Below are 24,116 nucleotides of genomic sequence, written 5' to 3'. Positions count from 1 at the left end.
AGATGTAAATTGTATAAAATTGAGTTTATTGTGCTGTAACAAAAAAGAAGGGAGGAAATAGAGCGAGAGGCTGAGCGTTCTGATGAGAAGAGTGAATGCTGGAAAAGCCTTGTAGAAGTCTCAGTGCTTTTTTGAATCAGAGAAATTAGCTTATTGTGCAACATTTTTCTAAGGACATGTCCCACTTTATTTTGATGCTGTGTGTATATTTCATAAAATTCATTTGATTTAAAAATAGCTGGATAGCAGACAGCTGTTGTCACCTGTGTTGAAGATGTGCACTCCTAACACCTTGTCAGAAAATGACACCTAGCTCTTGAATGATTCCACATAACACTTACCTCAGTTATATATGGAAAGGGATTGGGAAACAGTAATCCTCTTTTCTGGTTTGGTTTTTTGGTTTTTTTTTAACTCCTACTTTTAGCTAGTTAGTATTTTCCCCCTGCATTTTTAACTTAAGGCTCGTACTAAGCTTATAAGCCCTTGCACTGATCTCAAGAGCATTTCCCAGTTTGGCTGTTTGAAGGTGCCAAGATACCTTTTGAATGGCCCAGCATGTCAATTAAAAACCTCCAGGCAACATTTGTGTTAGTGGTGGGCACAGTGAGAACCCACCACTCTCCTCGTGAGAACTTTTTGCTTAGTTCAGGAAAAGCAAGGGAGCTAGAAAACCAGTAAAAGCTGGATGGACTCTGTATTGGGAAGTAAGAGGGCCGGGAAATAGTCCCCTGGCCCATGAACTGGTGCCCTGACTGGCCACAGCTGCACCATGGCGGATCTCTGTGTGGGGAGTGAAAACTGCTTTAGACTTGTCCATGTTGTCTTCTGGGAATGTGCCTGTCCTGGGCAGTTCCTTGAGTTGTGTCTGGGACTGTGCTTAGGCCCACTTGGGCAGTGTGGGAAAGCACTGGGCCAGCACTCAAGCTTGCATCCTCCTGCTCCTCTTTATTTAGCAGTAGAGACAGGGGTGTACAAGCTCTAGTGTCGTGCCACCAATGCCAGCTCCTCAGCCACGGGCTGCAGAGCAACAGACGGTTACCAGCAGTCGTGAGACATCTCCCCTCCCCATATGCAATGCTTACACTGCTGACAAAGAAAGGAAAGAGGAAACAGAGTGGTTATCCCATGGCTGTACTTGAGTAACTGTGTTGATGGGCGTGATTCCTGCAGGAAAAGCATCCCTTAGCTTCAGCTTGTCTCAAGTGAGAACAGATTCAGCTGTGGGAAGTCACATGAAGCTTGTTTTAGTGACTTACCTGGCACTTCCCTGGCTGAAGCATCTCAGTTCTGCAACAGCTTCAGTGCATCCCCAAGTTCCTCTTGTATCCAACACCACCCTCCACTCCAGCTCTGTCCAAGAGCCTGCACTTTCTACTTTGACCAGGTACCACACACCCCTTCTAGTGGAGCTGGGCATGTTTTACCTTGCCTTGCTCCAACTTGTCAGGGGTCTGGCTCCTCAACATCAAGCACTGGTTACAGCCTTCTTATTTCTGCCAAGCTTGTTACGCATGGATGTGGGTATTGACAAACCAACCTTAAGCCAAAAATAAGACTAGAGGTGACCCAAAACTTTCACAGGCTGTGGCACTGCCACCAGCTTGTCATTCTCTTGCCTCCACCACCACTTCTGGACCTAGGAATCCATTCTGACAAACACATTTTGCTTGTTATGCTTTTTTCTAATTCAAAATACAGAAATATATTATTTATATTATCTTAGAAGATCAAGTGTGCATGAGAAGAGGCAAAGACTGGAATTATAAAAAAAAAGACTAGAAGGTATAGGGAAAAATTCTTTAAAAATATTTTAAGTCATTCCAATTGGCAGTAAAACGCCTCTTCATTAACTGTGACACTTTGTGCAGATGTAAAATAGAAGCTACTTTTATTTGAGAACTAACAATGAATGCTTCCTAAATGAACAATGGACAATTACATGGGGAGAACAAATGAAAAAATTGTAGGAGGAGACATTCCTATCAGGTACAAGATAATTACAAAGTCTTTCACAAGACAGATTATTTCTAGGTAGAGTTTGAAGACAAATGTTAACCAACAGAAGAAAAATCCTGCTTACCAAGGGAAGCATACATGATTTCAAAATAAACATTTTTATTTGTCTAAGGTTAACCAAATAAATGAGATTTCAAGACAGCAGCTGAAAATGCTGACAGGTATGACTGAGTTACATATAGAAACAGGAGTGTGTAACATTTGGGGTGACACTGTCTGGAAATGGTCCTGGCCCTGACATGCATCTCAGAATAATCTAGCTGAGGTTTTACTTTTTAAGACAGACTATTTAAAACATTTTTCAAGAGGGTCTTTTTATTGGAAAAAACATCCCCATAGGCGGGGGGGTTTTCAATAAAGAACCTTTAAGGGCAATTCTGTGAAAAGGGATCTTCCCACTTCTCAAAATTCACATGAGAACATTGTTGTATTTTTCCTTTAGCTCCAGTTCCACTAGGAGAGGCAGCCACAGAAGATGCATTTCACTTGCTGGCTGGCTCTGGAGTGCTGCTCCACCATCCCTGGCTGTCCTTGTGGAGTGAAGCAAGACTCTCCAGTCAATTCTTACCTTGGCCTGGTGCAGGAATGGGAGTCAAGAACAGGGGGTGGTGAGATGGTAGGGGGGGAAGGAGCAGGCTCTAGAGACAAAGAGGGGGACAAAGGGCACCCCACCTTCTTGAGACCCCCAAAAGGAACTCTGAAGGAGAATTCCTCCTGGAAGAGCCTGATCCAGCGTGCACTTCTATGATGCCTCACAAAACCAGCTATGTCTTGAAGTCCACCTGCTCCCAGAGTTCAGGAGTTGTTGCCCCTCTTCTTCTCAAGAGCTTTCATTAGGTCAGACATGAAATCTGCTTGCCTGCCTCCAGCCCCAGTGGGAGGTGGCCCAGCTGACCTTGGCTCTCCATCTGCTCCTGTGTTTTCTAGCCTTTTTGGAGGAAGAGGCACAGGTTTCTTTGCTGGAGGTGGTGGCGGCTTACTGGAGACAGGTGGAGGTGGAGGGGGCACTGGCAGGTCTCCATTACTGCTGCTGGAGACTGGTGGTGGTGGAGGCACAAAATCAGGAGGTGGGTCACAGAAATCAGACGGCGGTGGTGGTGGAAAATCAATCATCAGTGTAGGTGGTGGGGCTGGAAAGCTCTCTGGATCTGTTAGGAAAATGCCGCTGTCTCGTTTCACTTTGGGGGGTAGAATTGGTGAAGAAGAAATAGCAGATGATCGCCTTTCAGGTGGAGGAGGAGGCTGCAGTGAGTTCCTCTTAATCAGGACTGACTGTGGCCTCAGAAATGACTGTGCCATGCCAGGTGCACTGATGTTACTTGACTTAGCCTTAAATAAGCAGAAAAATAAAAGGACAGACACAGTCAGTGAATGTGTAAACTAATGCCACTGCCTAAGAACAGTGAAAAGATGTGAAAACACAAGAAAAGTGTAGTAGAGAGTGAAACAAAGTAGAGTATATTTTGTCTGAAAAGTGAAAATAGTATTCTGTTTTCTTTCCGAGCTGCCCACAGAGTTTTGACAGTGGAAAACCCCCTGTTGGCAGTATGGATAATGCATCTTCAAGTGCTTTAGCACAAGATGAGTGCTTTTAAAATTTCAAATAATTGCAGTTAGTAAGACTAACATCAAGTAAGTATCTTTATTTACCTGACGTTTACTAAAACAAGAAAGTAAAGATACTTTCTTGATGTTCCATCCTGCTGTTCATTCCCTCAGAACTTAAGGAAAATTGCCAACCTGTGCTGTGTTTTTACATCCCAAAATACTGAGCAAGATTTAAGAACATAAAAAGCAGATGTAATTTTGGATCTTGTCCTCATTGTGTATCTCCAGCTCCCCTTTTATCTGTGATGGCTGGATCTCTGGATAAAGCTAAACTAATGAAGTCAAAATTCTCTGCCAAATTCATCAGGCACAACAGCAGTGAATGGAGAAGAAGGTGAAGAGATTTGGGCATTTAAAGTGCCTGGATTCTCTGTCCCTGGCACTCTGCAGTGTGGTGTGACATGCCCTGACCCGCAGGCTACTGCCTGGGCCTCTCTGTGCAAGAGGGAGCACAGCAGGGAAAGATTCTCCACAGACAACCTGGCAAGGGCCACTGACAAGCCTGGAGAAGGTGTCTTCTGCCTCCTGGACGAGGCACATGCACACACTGCTTCTGCTTTTGAGTTCAAAATGCAACAAACAGGTCCCTGAAGCCACTAAGTGCTACCCATGACTACTTGTTACCCAAGGACATGAGACATTCCAACCCTTTGACAACTTTTTTGAAGTAAAAATTACTAAAAGGATCCATCATACAAGTTAAGAAAAATAAAATGTAGGATACCAAATCATTATGGAGATGTTAACTTTGACAAAATTTTAGGTGGATTTTCTTTTTAAATTGTGTTTGCTAGTTGACACTGAAGATAAATAAAGTCCATTTGGCGATAATCTGAATTCTTTTTTTTTTTTAGGTAGGAACTGGTAGCTGTTGACAGTTACTACACAAATATTTTTTCTTGTAGACATGTGGAGAAGTCTGCTGTCCTGAAAACAAAGCTTTCATTTCTAGCTATGCTCTTTTATCAGTTGAGATCCAGTGAGCTTAGTGCTCTAACTGTAGCACAGTACACCCTGAAAGACTTCAGCTCGATCCTTCCGTCCCAGGCTTGTTGGGGCTGTGAGACCAATCACAGAATCACAGAACAGGTCAGGTTGGAAGGGACTACAGTGGGTCTTCTGGTCCAACCTCCCTGCTCAAGCAGGGTCATCCTGGAGAAGGTGAACCTTGAATACTGACCAACTCTCTTGAACCCATCCTCCTTGCAAAGCCTTTTCCCATGGGATTCTTCCAAGAGGATCCCTCAAGAGGCTAAAGGTAGTTCTCCCGAAGTCCATGGTTGTAATCTTGCTCACTGTCCTGCTACTTCTTTGTTCAGTACTGAGCTCTACAATCTCATGGTCACCACAGCCAAGGCTGCCCCCAACCTTCACATGCCCAACGAGGCCTTCTCTGCTTCTAAGTAGAAGGTCAAGCAGCACATTCCTTGTGGGATCCTCCACTACCTATGACAGCAAGTTGTCATCAGTGCTTTTTTAGGAACCTCCTGGACTGTTTGTGCTTCGCTGTGTTGCTTCTCCAGCAGATGTCAGGGTAGTTAAAGCCCCCCACAACAACCAGGGCCTGTGTCTTTGAGACTGCTTTTAGTTGCCTGGAGGAGGCCTCATCCACTTCCTCCTCTTCATCAGGCAGCTTGTAGCACACACCCACGACAATGTCACCCTTACTAATGTGCCCATATCCCAACCCATAAGCTCTTGACTCACTCATAATCCTCACAAAGACAGAGCTCAATACATTCCAACTGTTGCTTCACATAAAGGGCAACTCCACCCTAGTGCCTTCCTGGTCTGTCTCTCCTAAACAGCATGTAGCTGTTCATGACAACATTCTAGTCATGCGAGCTATCCCACCACATCTCTTGTAATCCAGTGAGATTGAAGCCCTGTGACTGCCCACAGATCCAATAGTTCTTCCTGTTTGTTTGCTTCTTCTAGAGAAAAGTGCTCTGCACCCCTGCAGTCAGCAGCACTAATTCTGGCATTAGCTAAATATAATGCATATGCCTCCTCTACCTCACTCCTTGCCTACAAAGATGGAAGTAAGTCAGACACAAGAGGAGGGAACCGCTGGCTGAGTTCTGAGAATGTGATCTACTCCAGAGGAAGTGGGGTCCAGAACAGAGAAACAAGGAGGAACTCAAAGACAGAAACAGGAAGTGTAGGACATGTAATGCAGGTGAGAGAAAAATTCTAGGAATTGAATTTCATTTGTCCTGTGCACTTCCTGCATGGTGGAGAGGTTGAATAATGAACTACAAACAAATGCACACTTTTTTCTGTAGGATGTTTTTGAAGTTGTCATACTGTACCCTATGATATTTTTATAGCCAGAAACGGTACAAGCACACAAAATTTGGAGCTTAACCAAGGAATGCATTTAAAGCCTAATGAAAATAAGTAATGTTTTCCCTTACTTCTTCACACTTTCTCCTTTCTTACATGCTCCTCTTCAGCTGTGCAGTGTTTCCTGCTGAAAACACTATTTGTATACTTCGTGTTTCTAAGGCAAGACCTTTTTTTCTGGCAGAGACAGAAGACACTTTGAGATAATCCCAATAGGCACATTCCTATTCCTGCTTGTTCTGAAGAACAGAAGTGGTGGTGGCTGTGCCTTCACCTCCCACCAGTGGCTCCTGGCTTCTTGTGCAGCACACACACTGTTTGCAGTGTGCAAAGCACAAGGAAGGGCAGAAGAAATCAGCCACTTTTCCCAGGAGCCAAATCCTTTTCATAGTAAGTACAATGGAACTTTGAGGGGGGAAGACAGTGGGTGAAAAAAATCAAACTTGAAGAACTGGTTCACAGGTGACATTTAACTAGTGCACTGCTCACCTGTGCCTCTGATGTACCCACTTTCTTCTGAGTGTCCGGAAATTCTGCACTGAAACGACGAGTAATTTGGGGAATCTGTCCATTTGATTGAACAGTACCTGTGATGAGGGAAGGAGAGAAAGGGAAGAGAGTGTTACATTTTTGTGATATTAAACAGATCAGGGAATAGCCAACTAAGAAAAAGGCTATAAAAATGTCTTTACAATTTTCACAAGGAACCACTTGTTATAGGAGTTTTATATATAATTCACTAAAATGCATATAGATACCTGTTTTCTACTTCAGGCTCATTTTGTGACTTTTCATATTCAGTTAATTACTTAAGGAAAATAAACAAAGTACCTTACATTAAAACCTATACCTGTCCATATGCCTCCATGGCTGTGGCTGACAATCCTACAGGAAGTGCAAGTGGCAGAATTAAGAAGATGTGACAGAAATTATCAGAGTGTGTACGGGTGTTGACAAATGAAGAGCTTTTTCGTCTGACTATTGTAAATGGTGATTATGGAAGGGGACCATTAAGGCTGATGCAGGAACAGAGATGGGAAGCTGGCTTTGGAAGGGAAGCTAAGCAGAAATCTAACTGGCATAGTTAAAGTCCACACTCTGGCCTGCCGCGGTTTGAATATCTGTCATTCATAACAGCATTTTGAAGTTTGTAGTGTGGTGTAGTATTACCATATTCTCTGTTTTTATGGCATTTTTTTTCCCTTTAATTTAGACTAAAGACTAAAAGTGCCACAGTTTCATATCAATCAGTCATGGGGGCTGAAGGTCTGAAGTCCTACAGAGGGGCTGATCCACTTTCTTTAGTCAATGAGATAACAGCTTAAACTTCTCCCCATTTGTAGTCAGGAAGATTTGTGAACTTCACTGTCTTCTCGGATTAATGCAGACCTTCAGCCTGTCTAAGTTAAAGCTCTGCAAAACATCTGCCCACCATTCCTGCGTGTGTAAGGGATATGCATAAATAACCTGGTGCTGTCAAATGGAGTAAGTGAATGTGAGACCAAAGGACAAACTTATGAAAAATCCTTGGCCCCTGTATAGTCTGATGAGGATTAAATAAACCCTCCAGTTTAGTGTAGGATTTTTGGAAGCTGTACATGTCAAAGTACAGCTTTGGTGCCTAGGGATATGTTTTACCTTAATGACTGCCTATTATAGCTCTATTATAATTTACAGTTCTGATATCCATTAAAGTTCCACTCATGTATTTCTCAGATGCCAGTGAACCCTTAGCTGTCTACAGTGTAAATCTAAGAACAGTGATGGCTTTAATCTTGAAGTGTACTTTACTGATTAGCAAAGAGGTTCCATGACTGTGGTAAGAAATAGAATAAATTAATTTTATTGCCATGCCTGCAAATTACATGACTGGCAGAGAAGTAAGACAAACTCTATAATGTACCTAATTTACTAGGGCTATTTAGGCTTCACGGGAATGACAGGAAGTGGTCTGAAGTCCTTATATTTTGTGCCTGTGCCTGCATTGTTGTTCAGCATTATTTGATCCAAAGTACCATTTGGATCATTCAAACTATAGTCTTGTGTTTGTTGAAGGACTAACAAAAAAGTCAACGAAGAGAAAACTAACCCTGTGGCTGTAAGTGCTCAGTGGAAGGAAATGTAAATCCCTGGGTTCTGTGGCTGTGCCCACAAGTAAAGCAAGTTACTGTCTCTCCTCCCTTTGTCTGCTGTCCATAGCAGAGCAAGAGTCTGGTCTTCACACTGCTCAAAGATGTTGCTGCCCTCAGTCATACTGAGATCTAACTAAATGAAGGAGAGCAGAGAGACATCCACTCTATCTAGTGCAAGGCAAAATGTTCTACTTGGCAAATATGATATACCAGAAGGCTGGGACATAGTAATCTGTTTCTTCTTCTGTTAATGTAAAACTTGAAAGCAACACTTGATCTATCATCTCCTGCCACATACCTCCACATATGCTATCACATACAAAGTCAGCCAGCTAATGGACTCCCAGCCAATATAATATGTGAGTCCACGTGGGCTTTTTTATTTTTAATTCAAATGTTATAGTATTCTTTGCAAGTCAATGCCTCCAAAATTTTATGGTAAATTAGTATTTGTTTTAAGAAAAAAAAAGTAGTCCAAATAGAAGGCAAAATATAGATACCGAAATGCAAAATATTCAGCCTTGTAGTGATGAGGAACATCTGAATAAAGCAACTTCTTTAATCTTTCAAACATCATGATATTGTGCAGGACCACTACATACATTTTTTTTAGCATCCAAAGACAGTAAGGCAGAGAGGGAAACAACATATTTTGCCTGAGATGTGCCTGGCACTTGGGACACTTCAGAACCACAGACTTCACAGATTGGGGTATATGTGAACACACAAATGCTGGCTACAGCAGAGTGTCCAGGGAATAGTGGCCACATGGTATGTGAGAACAGAAGTCCCAGCTGCCTTCCTTTGGCAGCCACTGAAGTTAACAGAGTACAGCCCCTGCTAAACTCACACAGGACTGTAGTTTTCTATAGCAGATTTTAGCCTATACTGAAATCAGTCCATACAAATGGCTATAGGGCCATCTGAAAACAAAAGAAAACATGCTTTGTTCCATTTCCAAAACATGCAAACAACTGCTCACAGTCAGGCAGTTCAGGTTCTAGTATTATAGTTGGGCCCCAGGTTTTAAACAGGGCAGCACTGATAACTGTAAGACTGCCAGAATCACAGTGACTTGCCTCAATTAGAAGGCTAATGATCCTTCAGAGATATTTCCAGAGAGACAATATACAGTACTAAAATCTTTCTAGGCTACTTAACCATTTAATGCAATCCATTAGTTAAAATTAGCAGTATATTCTATTGAATACATGCAGTGTTAATGGATTCTAGTCAGGAGCTGAAGTCACACAGATGTCTATATAGTCTTTATAAGGCTTCAGTCCTGCCTATATCTTCTCCAGATTGCAGCATCAGCCTGGAGCCCCACTGGCCAGCCCTCTCTCTACTGCTATCAACACCAGAATACAAATGTTCCATGACTGTCCCATCCACCCTCACTCCACTAAACCCCCTCCCCCAACCATAAGAAAATCCCCTGATCTCAAAACAGTCTGTTACTGGGTCTTCCCACCCCAGAAATCCATTTATTAACATGATTTGATTCCAAGGGACAGTAGGAAGACCACCCTGTATCTCACATGTACTAAGACTAGGCGAACTGAAAGCTTAGAAAGGTGACTGGAGGATCTTGTCTACACGAGAAGTCAGAATATTAACTGCCAACACTGATTTTGACTTTGACTGTCTTATGACAACAGTAAGTACTTGGCCAGCATGCCCTTCCTAACAAAGCAAGGATATCTTAAGCATGTAAACGAAAAACATTCATGGAAGTTACAGCTAGTATCATGCACTGTTGTATTTGTATCATAGTAAGACTGGTAACAGCAGCATGATGAAGCTACTGGAAAAGTAAGGTTAGAAAATAACCCAATCCTTTCTTACTCTTGTGTCCTTCTCTTAACACCCACATTGTTACCATGCAAATGAGAGAAAGGCTAGGAAAGAGAGTGGCTCATCCTGTAATAATCACTTTCTGAAGTGATCAATCTCTGAATATCCCACTAAACCTTTTTACTAATTGAAAGAAAAATTCCAAAACAGCCAGTGTAGAGAAGGGCAAACAGAAAGCTTCAAGACATGGACCATCAGTCTGTAAAATGTAGACAGAGGATAAAGATGCCAACAGAAAAATACCCTATTAAGTTATGCAGATTTAAACTGATCTTCAGTGAACTGTCTTTCCAAATTCTAACTTTAAAGTGAGAGCTCTGCTGCTGAGAGACCACTGGCCTGTCTACAACAAGATATTATCTTGCTGAATCAGTAGGACAGTTTTCTGAACAAAGACTATATGCAACACTGATGGTAACAGAAGAGGGCAATAAATGTGACTTCAGCTGCTGTGACAGCATCGGTACCTGCTGATGAGGATCCCGCAGGGGCAGCTGGTTCCACTGTTCTTTGATTTGCCCACAGGGAGGACAAGCCAGCTTTCTTCACTGCACATTTGTAATTATCATAGAGTGTTCTGCCATACTGCAAAACAATCAAAACAATAAAATGAGCATGTGTTAGGCATGACATAGGCCAAGCATTCATTTTGCTCTTGGCCTACTTTTCTGACCCTGTTTCTTCCTACTCAGTTTTGTTAAAAAATACCTTCTACAAGTGGTGTGCCCTTTTCTGTACAGGGCCAGGTGGAAAGCATCTCTGTAATGACACAGTAAAACATGACTCCCCATGACTTAACACAGTCCTTCTGATACCATTCTTACATTTTATGTTTGTTTCAGTGTTTGTAAAATTCTTGAAACTTGGCTTTAAAACCAACAGTTCTCAGTAAATATCTTTTTCCAATCTTTTTCCAAGTATTACATTTTCAAACTGGAGACCTGAGACATTGAATCACAGGCTCTAGAGCAAACAGCTCTGTCAGTGTAAGACACAAAATAATTTGATGTTCACCCCACACCTTTGCTGGATGTCACCCTGCAGCAGAACTGGAATAAAAAAAACCCCAAACTAACAGCTGAGAGAAGCAGGACTGTATAGGAAGCTACAGCCAGTACCAAGGCTATGTATAAATCCATCTCTAATTTTTTGTGCAAAACAAAATGGGCTGTCAATTAGGATCTTCTTGAAGAGGGTATTATTATTGAGCCAGATAACTGTGCAGTAAGTTTTATGAGTACATGAGTTTCATAGCAACTGAGCTCACTCTTGTGTTAATAAGATAAATACACTGATAACTAAAGTACAGGGACATTGAGCAAATCCATCCTCATCATGCACTTCTGATCCTTCTATGGTAAAATTAGCATGAATGTCCATTCTTGTCACAATATTTCCAGTTGAGGTGATGACAGTCAGCAACCTGAGGAAGACAAGATTTTACAGAAAACATACTTAAGTAAATTTACTTTTAATCTCACCTTGGCAATTCTTATTCCTGTTACCCACTGATGCAGGGTTGCTCGATCATCGCAGCACAAGTACTTGATATATTGTGACTCCTTCTGAATCTGGGGGTGCTGAAAGATATTAATTCACAAAATAAGACAAACACAGAAATTAAATCACTATACAAAAGTCTGAGGCACTGCACAGTGACCTTGCGGGAAAACAACATGAAGATGACTTGAAAAAAAAAAAAAACACAGCAAAAACAGAGTATAAGAAAATATAAAAAAGATGGTGATTATGAACTATACATAAGTTGCCACTGGCAGCTTTTGCTTCAATTAATTTTAATGCATTGTAATATGAATTCAAGGGCTACAGAAATGTAACAGTGGTCTAGAGTTCAATGAAGTCTACAAATGCTCTGGGGTTCAAGGACTAACACTCAATGTATAAACACTGGAAGGAAGTCTGTTTCTCATTGTGGTTTGTCATATGTAAGGCAACCAGACTGAATGCTGAACATAATTAGTTTTCAAAGAGTATGTTAAATTTGTTTAAGCATAAACTTTGAGCTGAAACAGATTTTTCTTCCAAACTGACTGCCTTTCTTCGGGCTGAGTTCTAGCTTTCTTACTATACATTTTGATTGTGCTTTACTCTTGCTGTTGTTTACAACAGTTATGTAAAACTGTGATATGTTCTAGATAGATGATGATTCAAAGTGCAACTCCACCTGAAGTATTCTTTTTCATTTGTTTGTATCAGAAACCTATACAATTTTTAAACCTTTTTTTTTTAATTTTGGACAAAAGTTAGGATCTCTTCCCCTTACTGATCAAGGTAGTACTGGTACGTGCTGACATACTTTTCCAACTCAAAGACCACCAAAATGCTGGGCTGCCTACTTGCCTAGGACTGAAAATTCTCCCAAAGTCTCCGAAGGAATTTGGTTTCCCTGCTACAGCAGAGAAGGATGTAAGTCTTTAGTAACTTGGATTGAATAACATACTGTGATCTCTTGATATGCAAGGAAAAGAATGAACCCAAAGAAAAAGGCTTAATTATCCCTTATTTACATGTTCATTTCTATCTATATTCTTAGAAATTTTAAGTACACATTTAGTGAAATACCGTGAATGCACAAAAGAATAGCCAAATACACTCCAAGGATCCACTGTTGTCACACCGCTCTCTTTTCAGCCAGTGCAGTTAAAAACTCGAGGCATACCTACACCTAGCAGCAAGGACCCTGGGTTTATACCTATCATTAAGTGCCTTTCAAAGCAGAGCAGTGCTGGAGGTGGAGAATATGGCAGGATCCCTCACAGTGCAGAGTGCTGTGAGCAGCCTGCCAGCCCTGGGCTCCTGTAGGTGCCAGATGTCTCCACAGATGCCTGCTGGTGATTGGGACATCCTGGCACAGAGGACACCCCTGTCCACAGTTGGGTGATCCAGGGGTTCAAAAGCAGAGCCAAATACAGAGGCCTTGCTCCTCAACCATGTTTCCCTTGCTCTCCCCTCAGCACTGAAGACATCAGGCTTCCCTTGCTTGTGCTGACCCAGCTGTTCATGAGGCCACACTCTGATTCCAAAAAAAGGGAACTGGTCTTGATTAAATATAACCCATTTCATCATGCTGTACTTTTGGGTTTTTTTAAACCCAGCAGTACACAGCATGACCTCACACAGGGCATGGGGATAAGGGCCACTGTAGCTTGAGGAGACAACGAGTGGCAAGGGATGGATGAGAGGATGGGACTGCACAAGGCTGTATTGCTGCCAAATCCCTGCATCATCAAATTAAGGAGCAAGAATGAACACACCAGGGAGATAACTGTGAGGAAATAAAAACCAAAGGGATATTACTCTTGAGAGGTCTCAGTGGCAGATGAGTCCCAAGGCAGTCCCTGTGTTACAGGTCCCTGCGTGTTTGCACTCACCTGCTCACACAGGTCGTCCTGTTGGCCATTTTTCTGCAAACACACAGCTGACCATCTCCCCTGGACAACAAATATGCGAAGTCTGCTCCAGCCCTCTGGAAGGGCCCATGGCTATCCTATTCTATTACGTTGCTCTGGAGCACTCCAAAGCTGAGAGCTAGGGACATCTCACACTGCAAGCCTAGAAATGCCAGCTCACTGTCTCCAGGTGCCTTAACTGCAGAGCAGGCACCATGCCCACCTCAAGGACCCTCACCCACCTGGTACACTCGCACACCACCCCTTCACACAGTTCAACATACGGGGCTGTATCTTGCTCTTATACACCTCTGTCATGTATCAAATGGAGGCAGTAACAAGGCCCCTGGACAAACAGCTTTTTCTCCAGCTCCCAGCATCAGCCCCTCATCTCCTGCAGACTCAGACAGCCTGAATGCTGCTCAGAGTGGGCTCTGCTACTGCAATATGTGGCCAGGACACAATGCCTAAAAATCCTTATTACCTTCCACCATTTCTCCATTATGTGACCAAACACAGTGAAAATCATTAGAGAATTCAGTCTGAATGGTACCTTAAAACAGCAACTGTAAGCAGACACTTTTTTGCGTGCCAGAGTACATCCCATACCCCTGCGTTACATTATTATCAACGGAGACAAAAGAACCAGGAGGTGCAAACAAAGACACTGCAACCCTGGGTAAATTCAATTCTTCGGGCATTTTTCAATCAGCAACTAGCAATTTTGCTCCAGTGTGTAAGGTCCTACTGAACCCAGCAGATGGCACCCAAAGCTTTCAAAAAGGAAAAAGACAAGCTTTATCTTTTTTTCCTCCTCCTTTTTCATGACAAGGAAGTCCACTGGATCTACATCTTTCCCTCATTTTCAAACACCACACCTACCAACAGTTTTTTAGCACAAGAAAAAATAAAAGACTTCTATCTTTTAACAACTGATTCATGCAAACATCTGGAAGAGAGTCCACACTGTGTAACAAGGCAGAGGAGGTTGTGGCAGAGAGCAAACAAAGTAAATGATGCTGCACATACACACAGCCCTGTCATAACAATCTGCTTTTGGGGTGCTCAACAGGGGCTGCTGCAGACCTCTCCTCTGGGGCACTCTATGGAAGTGTTAGTTTCACAAGAACATCCCTATTGTGAAAGATCAAAGGTCCCTGAACCCAGTATCTGGCCTTCGACACAAATGGGGGAAGAGAAAGAACAAGATAAGCATATATGGTACTTCCTTCTCTGGACTCTCACTGTCTACAACTATTTTCAGGTCAGGCGATTTTCTAAGCACATGGGATTTCTCCATATTTAGGTTCTCCTCCAGATACTTCTTCAGCTTTTTAATAAACACAAAGAGTTCTGGCATCCACAACATCTTTTAGCAATAATTTCCACAGTCTGCCACATACTCTGTGGAGAACTACCTCCTTCTTCTCTAAACTGACTGCCAAGAGCTTTGTGTAACATTCTTGTTTTGGAAGAGACATGAATGCCTGACCCCTACCCACACCTTTCCATGCCACCCCTGAGCCTACAGATCTGAATCATATTCCAGGGAATTTACCTCTTTTTTAGCCTATAGGCTTCTAGTCTTTTCAGTCATTCCTTCAATTTAAAGTAATTCCTTACCTTTGCTTATCCTTGTTGCTCCTGCTTGATACTTTTCCAAGTTTATTATACATCCTCTTTGACATGAGAGAACCAGAACTGCACAGGTGAGCAGAAACCATGAACTTGTGCCATGGTAAGGCAACATTTACTGTTTTATCATCTGTGTCTTTCCTAATCATTCCTAATGCTTGATTTATATATGACAACCACTAAGCACCGAACCTCAGCCTCACAATGGCCTTCCAGAATTCTTCAATCTGCTCTTTCCTTGATGATCTGAATAACATGACATCAGCAGCAAACTTCCTTACCTCACTGCTTATCCTGACTATGACTATTTTGAGACTCTGGGGTTCTCACCATCCTGAGAAGTTGAGAGGGAACTGTCAGTGAACAAGGTGAGAGTGTCCCTTGCTGGACATCATGGGAGTAACTTACTAGCTACCCTCTAGCCTATTTTTTTACTGTCTATTGTTTCCACTAGGCAATCCATCTTAACTACCGATATTCACCAGTGGGGCCTACTCCAAATTGCCCCAATCAGTTCCTTGATTAAATTACTTCAGTCAGCAACCATGATTAAGCACAGAGTCAAAATGTGCTGTCAATTAGGGACCAAACTAGCAGGCTGCTGAACCCTCAGCTCTCAGAAGGAAAGTCAGACATCTCAGAGCTGTTCAGACACTCTGTATCTTCTCTTTGTAAAAGCTGAGAACTGTACCCTCTCTTACTTTCCAAGAAGCAGCAGAGGCACTGGCTCTTTTTACATACAAATTCATCAATGACACATAAAGCTTAACGTTGTACTGGACCCATGGCCCACTGAGAGTCAACTGGAAATATCCCCATCACCTTTCCTGGGCTTTGGATTGCATCTAAGGAGGACTGTTCCATACTGCCAGTGCAGAGGCTGCCTACAGCAGTTGTCTGCAAGGCCAGACCACGGAGTCAAACACCAGCAGCACCAAGTTTAGTACTGAAGGTTTATATCTACAGAAGATTATTATTAAGTGGCCCAGATGGAGGCATTTGGCTTCCTGTGTTTAGATCCATGAAGCACGCTACAGAGTAGCATAACAAAATTATGCTACTAATGTTTCAGCCAAGAATTGTCACACCCCACCCCAGCAGTTGTTCTCTTGGAAGAACTGTACCATAATGAAATTGCTTCAGCAGTACAAATAGCAGAAGTCTCTGCTGTCAATACTGACCTTTACAAGCTTGACTTGCCACTAAAAACTTCAGGCAAAATCTATTAGATAGTGCATAAAAATGGTGATTCAGGGTAAGCAATTCAAAGAAGAATCTAGGCAGCTGGAAGTCCCTGGAAATGCTGACTTGGTATGAAAGTCCCTAAATCCCTATGATTCCATGTGGACCAATTTCCTCCTTTCACAACTCCTGTGTCTCAGAAGAGCGCTTAAGTACAGCACACAGATGTAAGGAGCTGTAGTGACTATGCAAGCCTGGTTTTGCTAAACTAGATTCAGAGGTCACAGCAATATCACTCATGACAGCCACGTGAGAAATACTGTACTTTAGGGTAAAATGGCACTAACCTCAATTAATGTTATGCATCTCACACATAGAGACAGATAATTTATTTTTTATAGGGTGTAAACCGTGTCCTGAGAGGATCATTAAAATCATCTGACAGCAAAGTGAAAACATCTTCTCTGGAAAGGTTAAGCACCTTTGCTTCTGAAACATGCAGCACCAAAATGAAATACAAAAGACAAAATACAACTGCTTAAAAAGCAACCACTCTAGAAGACATAGTTTGAACGAAAAGTGGGAATATGCAAGTAGAAGGAGACTTCAGAATTTTTCTCCCATTAAAAAAATGTAACAGCACTTTGAAATAATACAGAATACAGTGAACTTTTTTCCGTCGATGCCAAAACTCCTAATAATGATGAATTAATTACATCATTGAGCCTGATTTCGAAAGTATTAGAGTCTGAGCACCTCAAAAGGACATGCCATGTTTCACCCAGAAAAGCACTGAAGAGGTTTGGAACAGAATCTAGTGTTCTCTTATGACCCACTGTCTATAAGCATCAACTGTCCAGAGATAGAGAAAGCAGAAGCACTTGAATATAAAGAGGTTATTTTCTGAGGAGATTTAAAGAAATATTTGTCCACAGATTACATTTTCAGATATAAAATAAATTCTTTGCCTAAGGAAAAAAAGATAGAACACATTGAAAACCTGAAGAAATGGGAACTGAATGATGCGGTTTCTGTGGTCTCTGCCAAAACAAATGACTAAAGGCCATGTGTGCATGAAATTGGAGATTATCCCAATAAAATGTTCTTTCTCTTTGCCTTCTTCCAACACTGAAGATGAAAAGTAAACTGAAGTTACTCAGGCATCTCATTGGATTCCTTGCCCCGAAATATATGGATCATTGCTCAGTTTCTGAGGCAGAAACAATAGCCAGAAGCATAAAGAGTGACTAACTTTGGATCAAAAGCTTTGGCTTTCAGCTGAATTTTCACAAAATGGTCAATATTTTTTGATACCTTAACTGTTACTGATAAACTTGTGCTGTGTTGAACTAGCTTCCCAGAAAGGATGAGACTCTTCTGGTTCCCATGACTGCAAGTACAATTAATACTCAACACCTTTCAAAAATCACACTGAAGTAGTTCAAATTTGCAATCTATTTAACTATTAAAAACAGTCAAATTCTGATGCCATGCACTCCTTGCATGAAGATGATCAGGCTTAAATGCTCTTTTGAAGACGTGTGAACTCCACAGATAAAACAGTAACTGTCCTATTATCAGGAAATTATTCTTTTGACCTACATTTCTCTAATGACTGAGGCAAATTTTTTAGATCATTAAAATATGCAATAGCCATTGTAACCAAAGAGGTCTGCTTTATGCAGGAAATAATATTTTCTGAAGCTATTATATTCCACTTCTCACTGTTCATTCTCTGTCCTTATTCTCCCCATTGTTTATACATTAGTCTTGCAAAACTACGCACGTATTACGACTGTAATCCCACATATCTGAAAGTGTTCTGCAATAAAAAGTATTTCTGCTTTTGTTTTCTCAGTTTATCTAGCAATGAATTTTACTCTGAAACACTTACCTGAAGCATTCCTGCTAACTCAATTTCCAAATCTTTCACATAAAGAAATAAAAAATCTCCTGTTTTCTATCCTTGTTTCCTGCACTAGTCCTTTGTTCTACATAGTTGTTCTTCATAGTGTTTTCTATCTCAAACACTGCTAATTTTCACCTTCTACCTTCTTAGCTGTCATTGTGTGGAATGCATTATGTACAGGACTCAGTCTGCGATGGAGCACACCAGGTGTGAGGGAAGAGGGAATCAGGAGCTAAGCAGCTAAATACCAAATTATCTGCTAGAATGATGCTGCTGTTACAAACAGAAGCTATTCTTCTTGAAAATTTAATCCCAAATTTCTTTGGATCATTAGGAATTCTTTTAAAAAATTGTTTTCCAAATGACGCCAGGAATACTTAACTGTTTTAACTGCACAGGAAAATGTACCCAGCTGTGGAAATAGAGGATGATTTGCCTTTGTCTCAGTTTATCCCCAGGAAACCAATTTTTTTCATCCTAGATTAATTCAGCATTATGCACCATTACCTCCAGATTACTCAAGCATAACCAGCACCAATAAACTATAATTAAATCCTCTCTTTGTCACAGGCACATCAGACTGACTAAACCAGCAAATTTGCATATAGATTACCTTGCTATTTGTCTGCTTTGAAAGATTTTTCAACATGGTGTGACAAAATCAGCTCCTGGACTAGTGTGTGTGCAGATGCACACACAGAGACATCCAATGCACAAAATAAACATTATGTTCACAATTTCTGCTCCGTGCAAGAGATGCTGTTGCTAGCACGATGAACAGATTCATTCCTTCCCAGTGGAATCTCTTGGTTCTGAGGACTTTCAGCTTCAGAATATGAAATGAATTACAAAAGGTCTCATCCATTTCCACAGCATTTCCCATGTAACACAGCACATGATGAATGAGAAGATCCACAGGGAATCTACACATATTGCATTTGTAAATGCAAAGGTAACTGAGGCACCAAACCACTCCTACTTGCTGTGTGAGGTGTGTGAAACTGTTTTTTCTGTGAAGGAGAGAGATTTTTGTTCCCTCACTGTTCCTCTACCAGGAGTGACCAGCACTCTCCACAGGGTGGCAGGGAGAGCTGTGCTGTGACCTTCTCCTGCCTACTGTGCTGGGAACAGAGGGACAGATCTGACCTTGACAGATGCAGGTTTGAGTGAGAGTCTTCTTTCACACTTAGTTGCCCTTTCCTTTCTTCTTTTCTGCATATGGAGATCTCTGTTAAGAAAAGACTTGCTTTATCCGATGTCAAAGTAAAGGGTGTGATCTTGAAATTTATGTAAGCATTACATTTAGGCCAAGTAGAAAATAGGAAGAATCTGCATGTTTAGAGAAGCAGATGTCTTGGAAGTATTTATTTTATTCAGAGGCTCTATTTTTAATATGCTCAGGGTTCTTTGTGTTGTTTTTTAAATGTGGGACTTCCCTTGAGGGAGGAAGGCCTGTTTAGCAGTGGTATAGAACAACTGCATTTAAGAAGGTTAGAGCTCAGTGCAGATCAGGAGCCACTGGGGAATAAAACAGTTCTTCAAGTTTTATAGTTGCCCCAAGGTCTAAGAATTCCTGAAAGCCAGGTCCACTGGCGCATCTGTGCCAGGGTGCACTCTCATCCTCAGGACCCAGCCATGTTGGTTCTGGGCTGCTGCCAGGGACAGCTACAGGTGATCCTGCTCTCAGTCACCAACTACCAGCTGTGCCCTTTGTGGTTGGTCCCAGCTGGGCTTTCTGCTGCCTGAGAGTAGCTGATACGAGGAAGTAGCTGCTTTGTTCCGTTACTGCAGTTGTGTCCTGAATCATCCTGATAGGAAACTCCTCAATAAGCTCAGCAAAGTGCTCTCTCTTTTGCTAGTAAACACTGTGATGTGCTTTTAAATAGTTTCTGGCACACCACCCTTTTGCCCATTATGTCCTCAGTGTCTTGATGGTTAACAAAGAAGCAAAAAAACATCCCATTTTTGTTGTAAACTGTAGTAGATACAGTGCGGTGCTGACATAATGGGAAGAAATTATAGGAAAGGAGCATTCACAACACATTATGCTTCTCTAGCTGTAAGAGGAACATCCTACAGGGTGGATCTGCAGACAAGAATACTTATATTTGAGATAGTCTAGGTGCAGCTTCAAAATCACAGACTGCAAAACCCACCCCAGCTTCAGGCTAAGTATCAAAGCAACCTGCCCATGATCTGCATGATCTTGCTGTTGCTACACTAATACCAGTACCCAAGCCAGCATCAGCTAAGTAACCCAAGTATGATCACTGAAGTTGAAATGGCTAGATTAAAGAAGAAACAAGACAAGCGGGAGCTATTGCTCCTGGGGATTTGATGCATGTTAGCTGGGACAGGCACTAGGACTAAAGACTCACTGTCTCTGCAAGCTCCACACCTCACTGGAGCCTAGGAGAAAGAACTGGAGAAAAAACCCACATCCCATTTAGAGAGATCCAGGGTGGAGCAACATTCAAAGAAAATTCAAATGTTCAGAGTCATGAAGACTTTGAGGCAACACCCATATTGTTCATGTCTGTGTCAGACAACCTGAGAAATTGCATTGTTCTAACTAAAACCAAGTCACTAGTGTTGAGATTAACATTAGTTATAGTGCTCCTCTTTCCTTTAAGTTCTTGGCAATGCCTGGCACACAGACACAAAAATGCATTCTCATTCTGCTCATTCTTGTAATATTTCTTGAGTGCTCTTCCCTCCTTAAAGACACATCATAAAGATGACCAAGGTTGGGGGGCAGCAAAAGGAAAGGTTTTATCTTTTCTCCCTGTTAATATGAGACAAGACCTTCAAAGGCAGGAACAAATGTTACTGTTTTTAACCTAGTTATTTGTGTAGAAGGCTCATCATACAAATGGGGACTGGAAGAAAAGCAAGGACGTTTCCTTCAAGCATGAGGCCATATTCAACTGCAAGCCAGCCCACTCACTGGCCATTTGCTGCCATTTCAATGAACAAAGGGCATTTCCCTGTTCTTGAAGTAAGGATATCAATTAGCTTAACCGGTCAGAAGTAAATACAGTATTTTTTTCAACTCAATGCTCAAGGCTGGGAAATTATGTCTGGTTCTGAATTCAGCAGGATATTCTCAATGCTCAATGCACCTGTCATTTCATCTTGAGGACTTCATTCTCAAAATATGGCAGGATGAGAAATCATCAAGGATGATGGTTTGTTTTCCTTTGACATGTCAGGACAAGTTTCTCCCAACAAGAGAGATATTTTCTTCTGGGAGACTTCCATATAAAAACAGACAGGAACAAAATGTGACTAAGTGTGACAGATGGCTCTATGTCACTGTCCATACACTTTTGTGTCACCAAGCAACCAATCAGAGAGACCGACTTTTAACTTTGTTCTTTCCCTCAGCCCACAGATCTCAAGATGTATGACATCCTCAGCTCCAACCTCCAAAAGTAAGAGAAGGATATGACAGAACTCACTGCAGCAGCATGCCTTCAAAAAGGTATATGTAGAATTCAAATTAATATACAGAAATTATAATAAATATTAAACTCTCCATTGTACCACTGTCAGAAAGCCACCCTAAGTGAGAGACTTCCACTTCTGAAATAACAGATTTGAAGATATCAGTACCTGCCCATACTTCCTGACCAACTCCAACCACTGCAAGTGACAATCATTAAAAGAAGCCAAGATTGAAACTGAGCCCATAAGGAATTTACCAAATGATGATTTGTAGGAATTAAAATGAAGAACAATCACCGTAAAATAATCTACTCATCACTAAGTCGTGTTGCTCAAAAATAATGATCTGATCAATATGATGTTTACTGCAAATGCATTTTAGAAGCATCAGAGCAAACAGTCTTGCTAAGTAGGTTTCATACATTTATAAGCCTTCCCTACTGAGCTTTTAATCTTGTTCTTCTCATTTCACATTAAGGGTACGGCACTAACATCACACATGAAATAAAGGAAGTATTTTAGTTGAGTTGTGCCTTATTGCTAGTGAAAATAACATACCTCTTTTCACAGAAGATGGCGGTAATTATTGTGAACAGTTAAACACATTGCTACATGCATTCAAAAATCATGCTTTTATTCTCATCTGAGCAGAATGTGAATAACTGTCATTAAATTAGTCAGATACTTCCTTGACCAGTCATCTGTTTAGAAAATCAATTTCCCCTTATTTTTTATATCAGCTCCCCTTTTCCTTTTTTTCATTAGAGGTTGTATTTTTCAGAAGAAATACTTACCTGTTAACTTCAGAAGGCTCGTCCCTATTTTACAAGAAAGGATAAAATGCTTCTTGCAGAGCATTTTGTGGAGGACTATAGTATTAAAACTGCTCATCTGTGTTAATTCGATACATCTGTTTCAGAAAATATGTATGTATCTATAAACCACTTCTGCTTGGCCATATGTAAATTAGGCTAGGAGACATTTTGGAACAGAATAAAAAAAGTGCTGTAAGTATGCAGCTACAGCCAGAAATGTGGTATTATAAGTGACCTCTGATGTGAATGTTTCCTTTACTTTTTTTTCTGAGATGGCAAGATACTGTGTTTTCTAATACTTTGTTTGCACTGCAGGTCTTTAAAAAGAAAAGCAGCAACAAATCTTCTGCCTTGTACACAGTAATTCCACTGTATTCTAAATCTGTATTAATGACAGATAGCAAGCAAGGCCAAATTACTGCAACCTCAAAGCTTCATTTCTTTCTGATTTAAGTGAAAAGCATAGGCTTCTTTTCCTTTTCTGAGAGGAACGCAAAATTCCCAGCCTACTTGCAGTGCTACTACCTGGAAAGGCAGCAGTGAGATACTCATTCAATAGCAAGCATTGATTTTCATGAGTGGATGAACAATGTATTTTGCCCTCCTGCCACAAATAGTTGTGCAATAAAATATGACAAACGAGAGGTCTATTCCCGCAAGATTTTGTGTCTCAGTTCAACAAACCCTCAACAGGTATGACTATGCTGCAAAAAAAGTAGACATACTTTTTAGTATCTAATCCATGGTGCTCATAACATCAACATTAGGGACTGCCAGTCTCATCATACATCTGCTCTGTGTGCCATTTGTCCAAATGTGTCCAGTCACCTGAACAGTCACCATATTCACTCCTGTTTTAAAGACAACTTTATAGATGTAGTGTAGACACATATCATAAAACTATCAGTAATAAAATTATGGTTCTAAACGTATGTTGCTGATCAATAATGAAGCAAAGAAAAAATTACACATGATGTTGCAGGAGCTTTTTATCTCATCAGGGTCTCTGGAGCTTCACATTTAAACATGTTTACATATAAAAGAAAATGTGTGACATTTGCAGAACTTATTTTTCCTGTACATTACCTTTAAGACAAAGCAGTGGTCTGTAGGTGCCTTGTATTTTACTTTGTGTTGATAACCGTAATACACATTCACATTCTCAAACTGAAGGAAGCATGCCAGATCCCGTGATGTCTACAAATGAAAAGCAAGCACATCACTGTTAGAACAAACTGAATTTTGATGTGAAACTCATTAATAGGACCTTTTTAAAGTGCATGAATGCCAATGTGTATTGTTCCTGAAACTGTCATGAGGTTGACTGAAAAAAAAAAAAGACTAATTTTAAATGTGTGCATTCTTAAACTAACAAGTGGAAGAGGGTAAGTACATATTACAAATAGTATATAACACAGTGCAACAGTTCGCTCTTGTTCTGGTTTTGCTGTGCTTCATTGCTTTATCTGGAGACTTTTTTCTTATGGATAATAAGACCAAAGAGAATACCATAGTAAGAAACCACACTGTTACAATTCTAAGTAGAGAAAGAAGGTTTGAGGTTCTAAATTTCTTCAAGAGCTCGTTTTTCTTTTGTATATGTAACACACAAACTCTCATCAGGACATAACGCACACATTTCATCTGTTTTGCTCTGAGTTTTCTTGAATTTCCTGGCATCATTCCTTTTCTGTTTATCATAGTATTGTTCACAATATATTGCTAAAATAACAAGGTTTCTTCTGCTGGCATATTT

The 24,116-nt window shown here is 41.0% G+C and overlaps 1 protein-coding gene and 1 long non-coding RNA gene across 2 annotated transcripts in view; one reads left to right on the top strand and one right to left on the bottom strand.

Annotated features, from left to right (window-relative positions):
- Positions 1–1,951: 1,951 nt before the first annotated feature.
- The window catches only part of APBB1IP (amyloid beta precursor protein binding family B member 1 interacting protein), a 65,118-nt gene continuing 42,953 nt past the window's right edge, over positions 1,952–24,116 (bottom strand). Inside the window, exons 10-14 of the mRNA XM_051802401.1 lie at positions 23,447–23,557; positions 11,444–11,542; positions 10,430–10,547; positions 6,463–6,560; positions 1,952–3,348 (exon numbers count right to left, since the gene is read on the bottom strand). Coding sequence (XP_051658361.1) covers positions 2,815–3,348; positions 6,463–6,560; positions 10,430–10,547; positions 11,444–11,542; positions 23,447–23,557 — 960 coding nt within the window. The 3' untranslated portion in view covers positions 1,952–2,814. The remainder of the gene's footprint in view (positions 3,349–6,462; positions 6,561–10,429; positions 10,548–11,443; positions 11,543–23,446; positions 23,558–24,116) is intronic.
- Positions 3,328–23,440, top strand: LOC127477736 (uncharacterized). Its single transcript, XR_007907020.1, has 3 exons — positions 3,328–5,806; positions 6,158–6,363; positions 21,486–23,440. It is a non-coding gene; the product is annotated as an uncharacterized LOC127477736 (long non-coding RNA).

This window comes from Manacus candei, unplaced genomic scaffold (assembly GCF_025592945.1).
Source record: "Manacus candei isolate 608988 ecotype Guabito, Panama unplaced genomic scaffold, ASM2559294v1 h1tg000056l, whole genome shotgun sequence".
Lineage (NCBI taxonomy): Eukaryota > Metazoa > Chordata > Aves > Passeriformes > Pipridae > Manacus > Manacus candei.
This window is presented reverse-complemented; position numbering and strand designations above follow the sequence as displayed.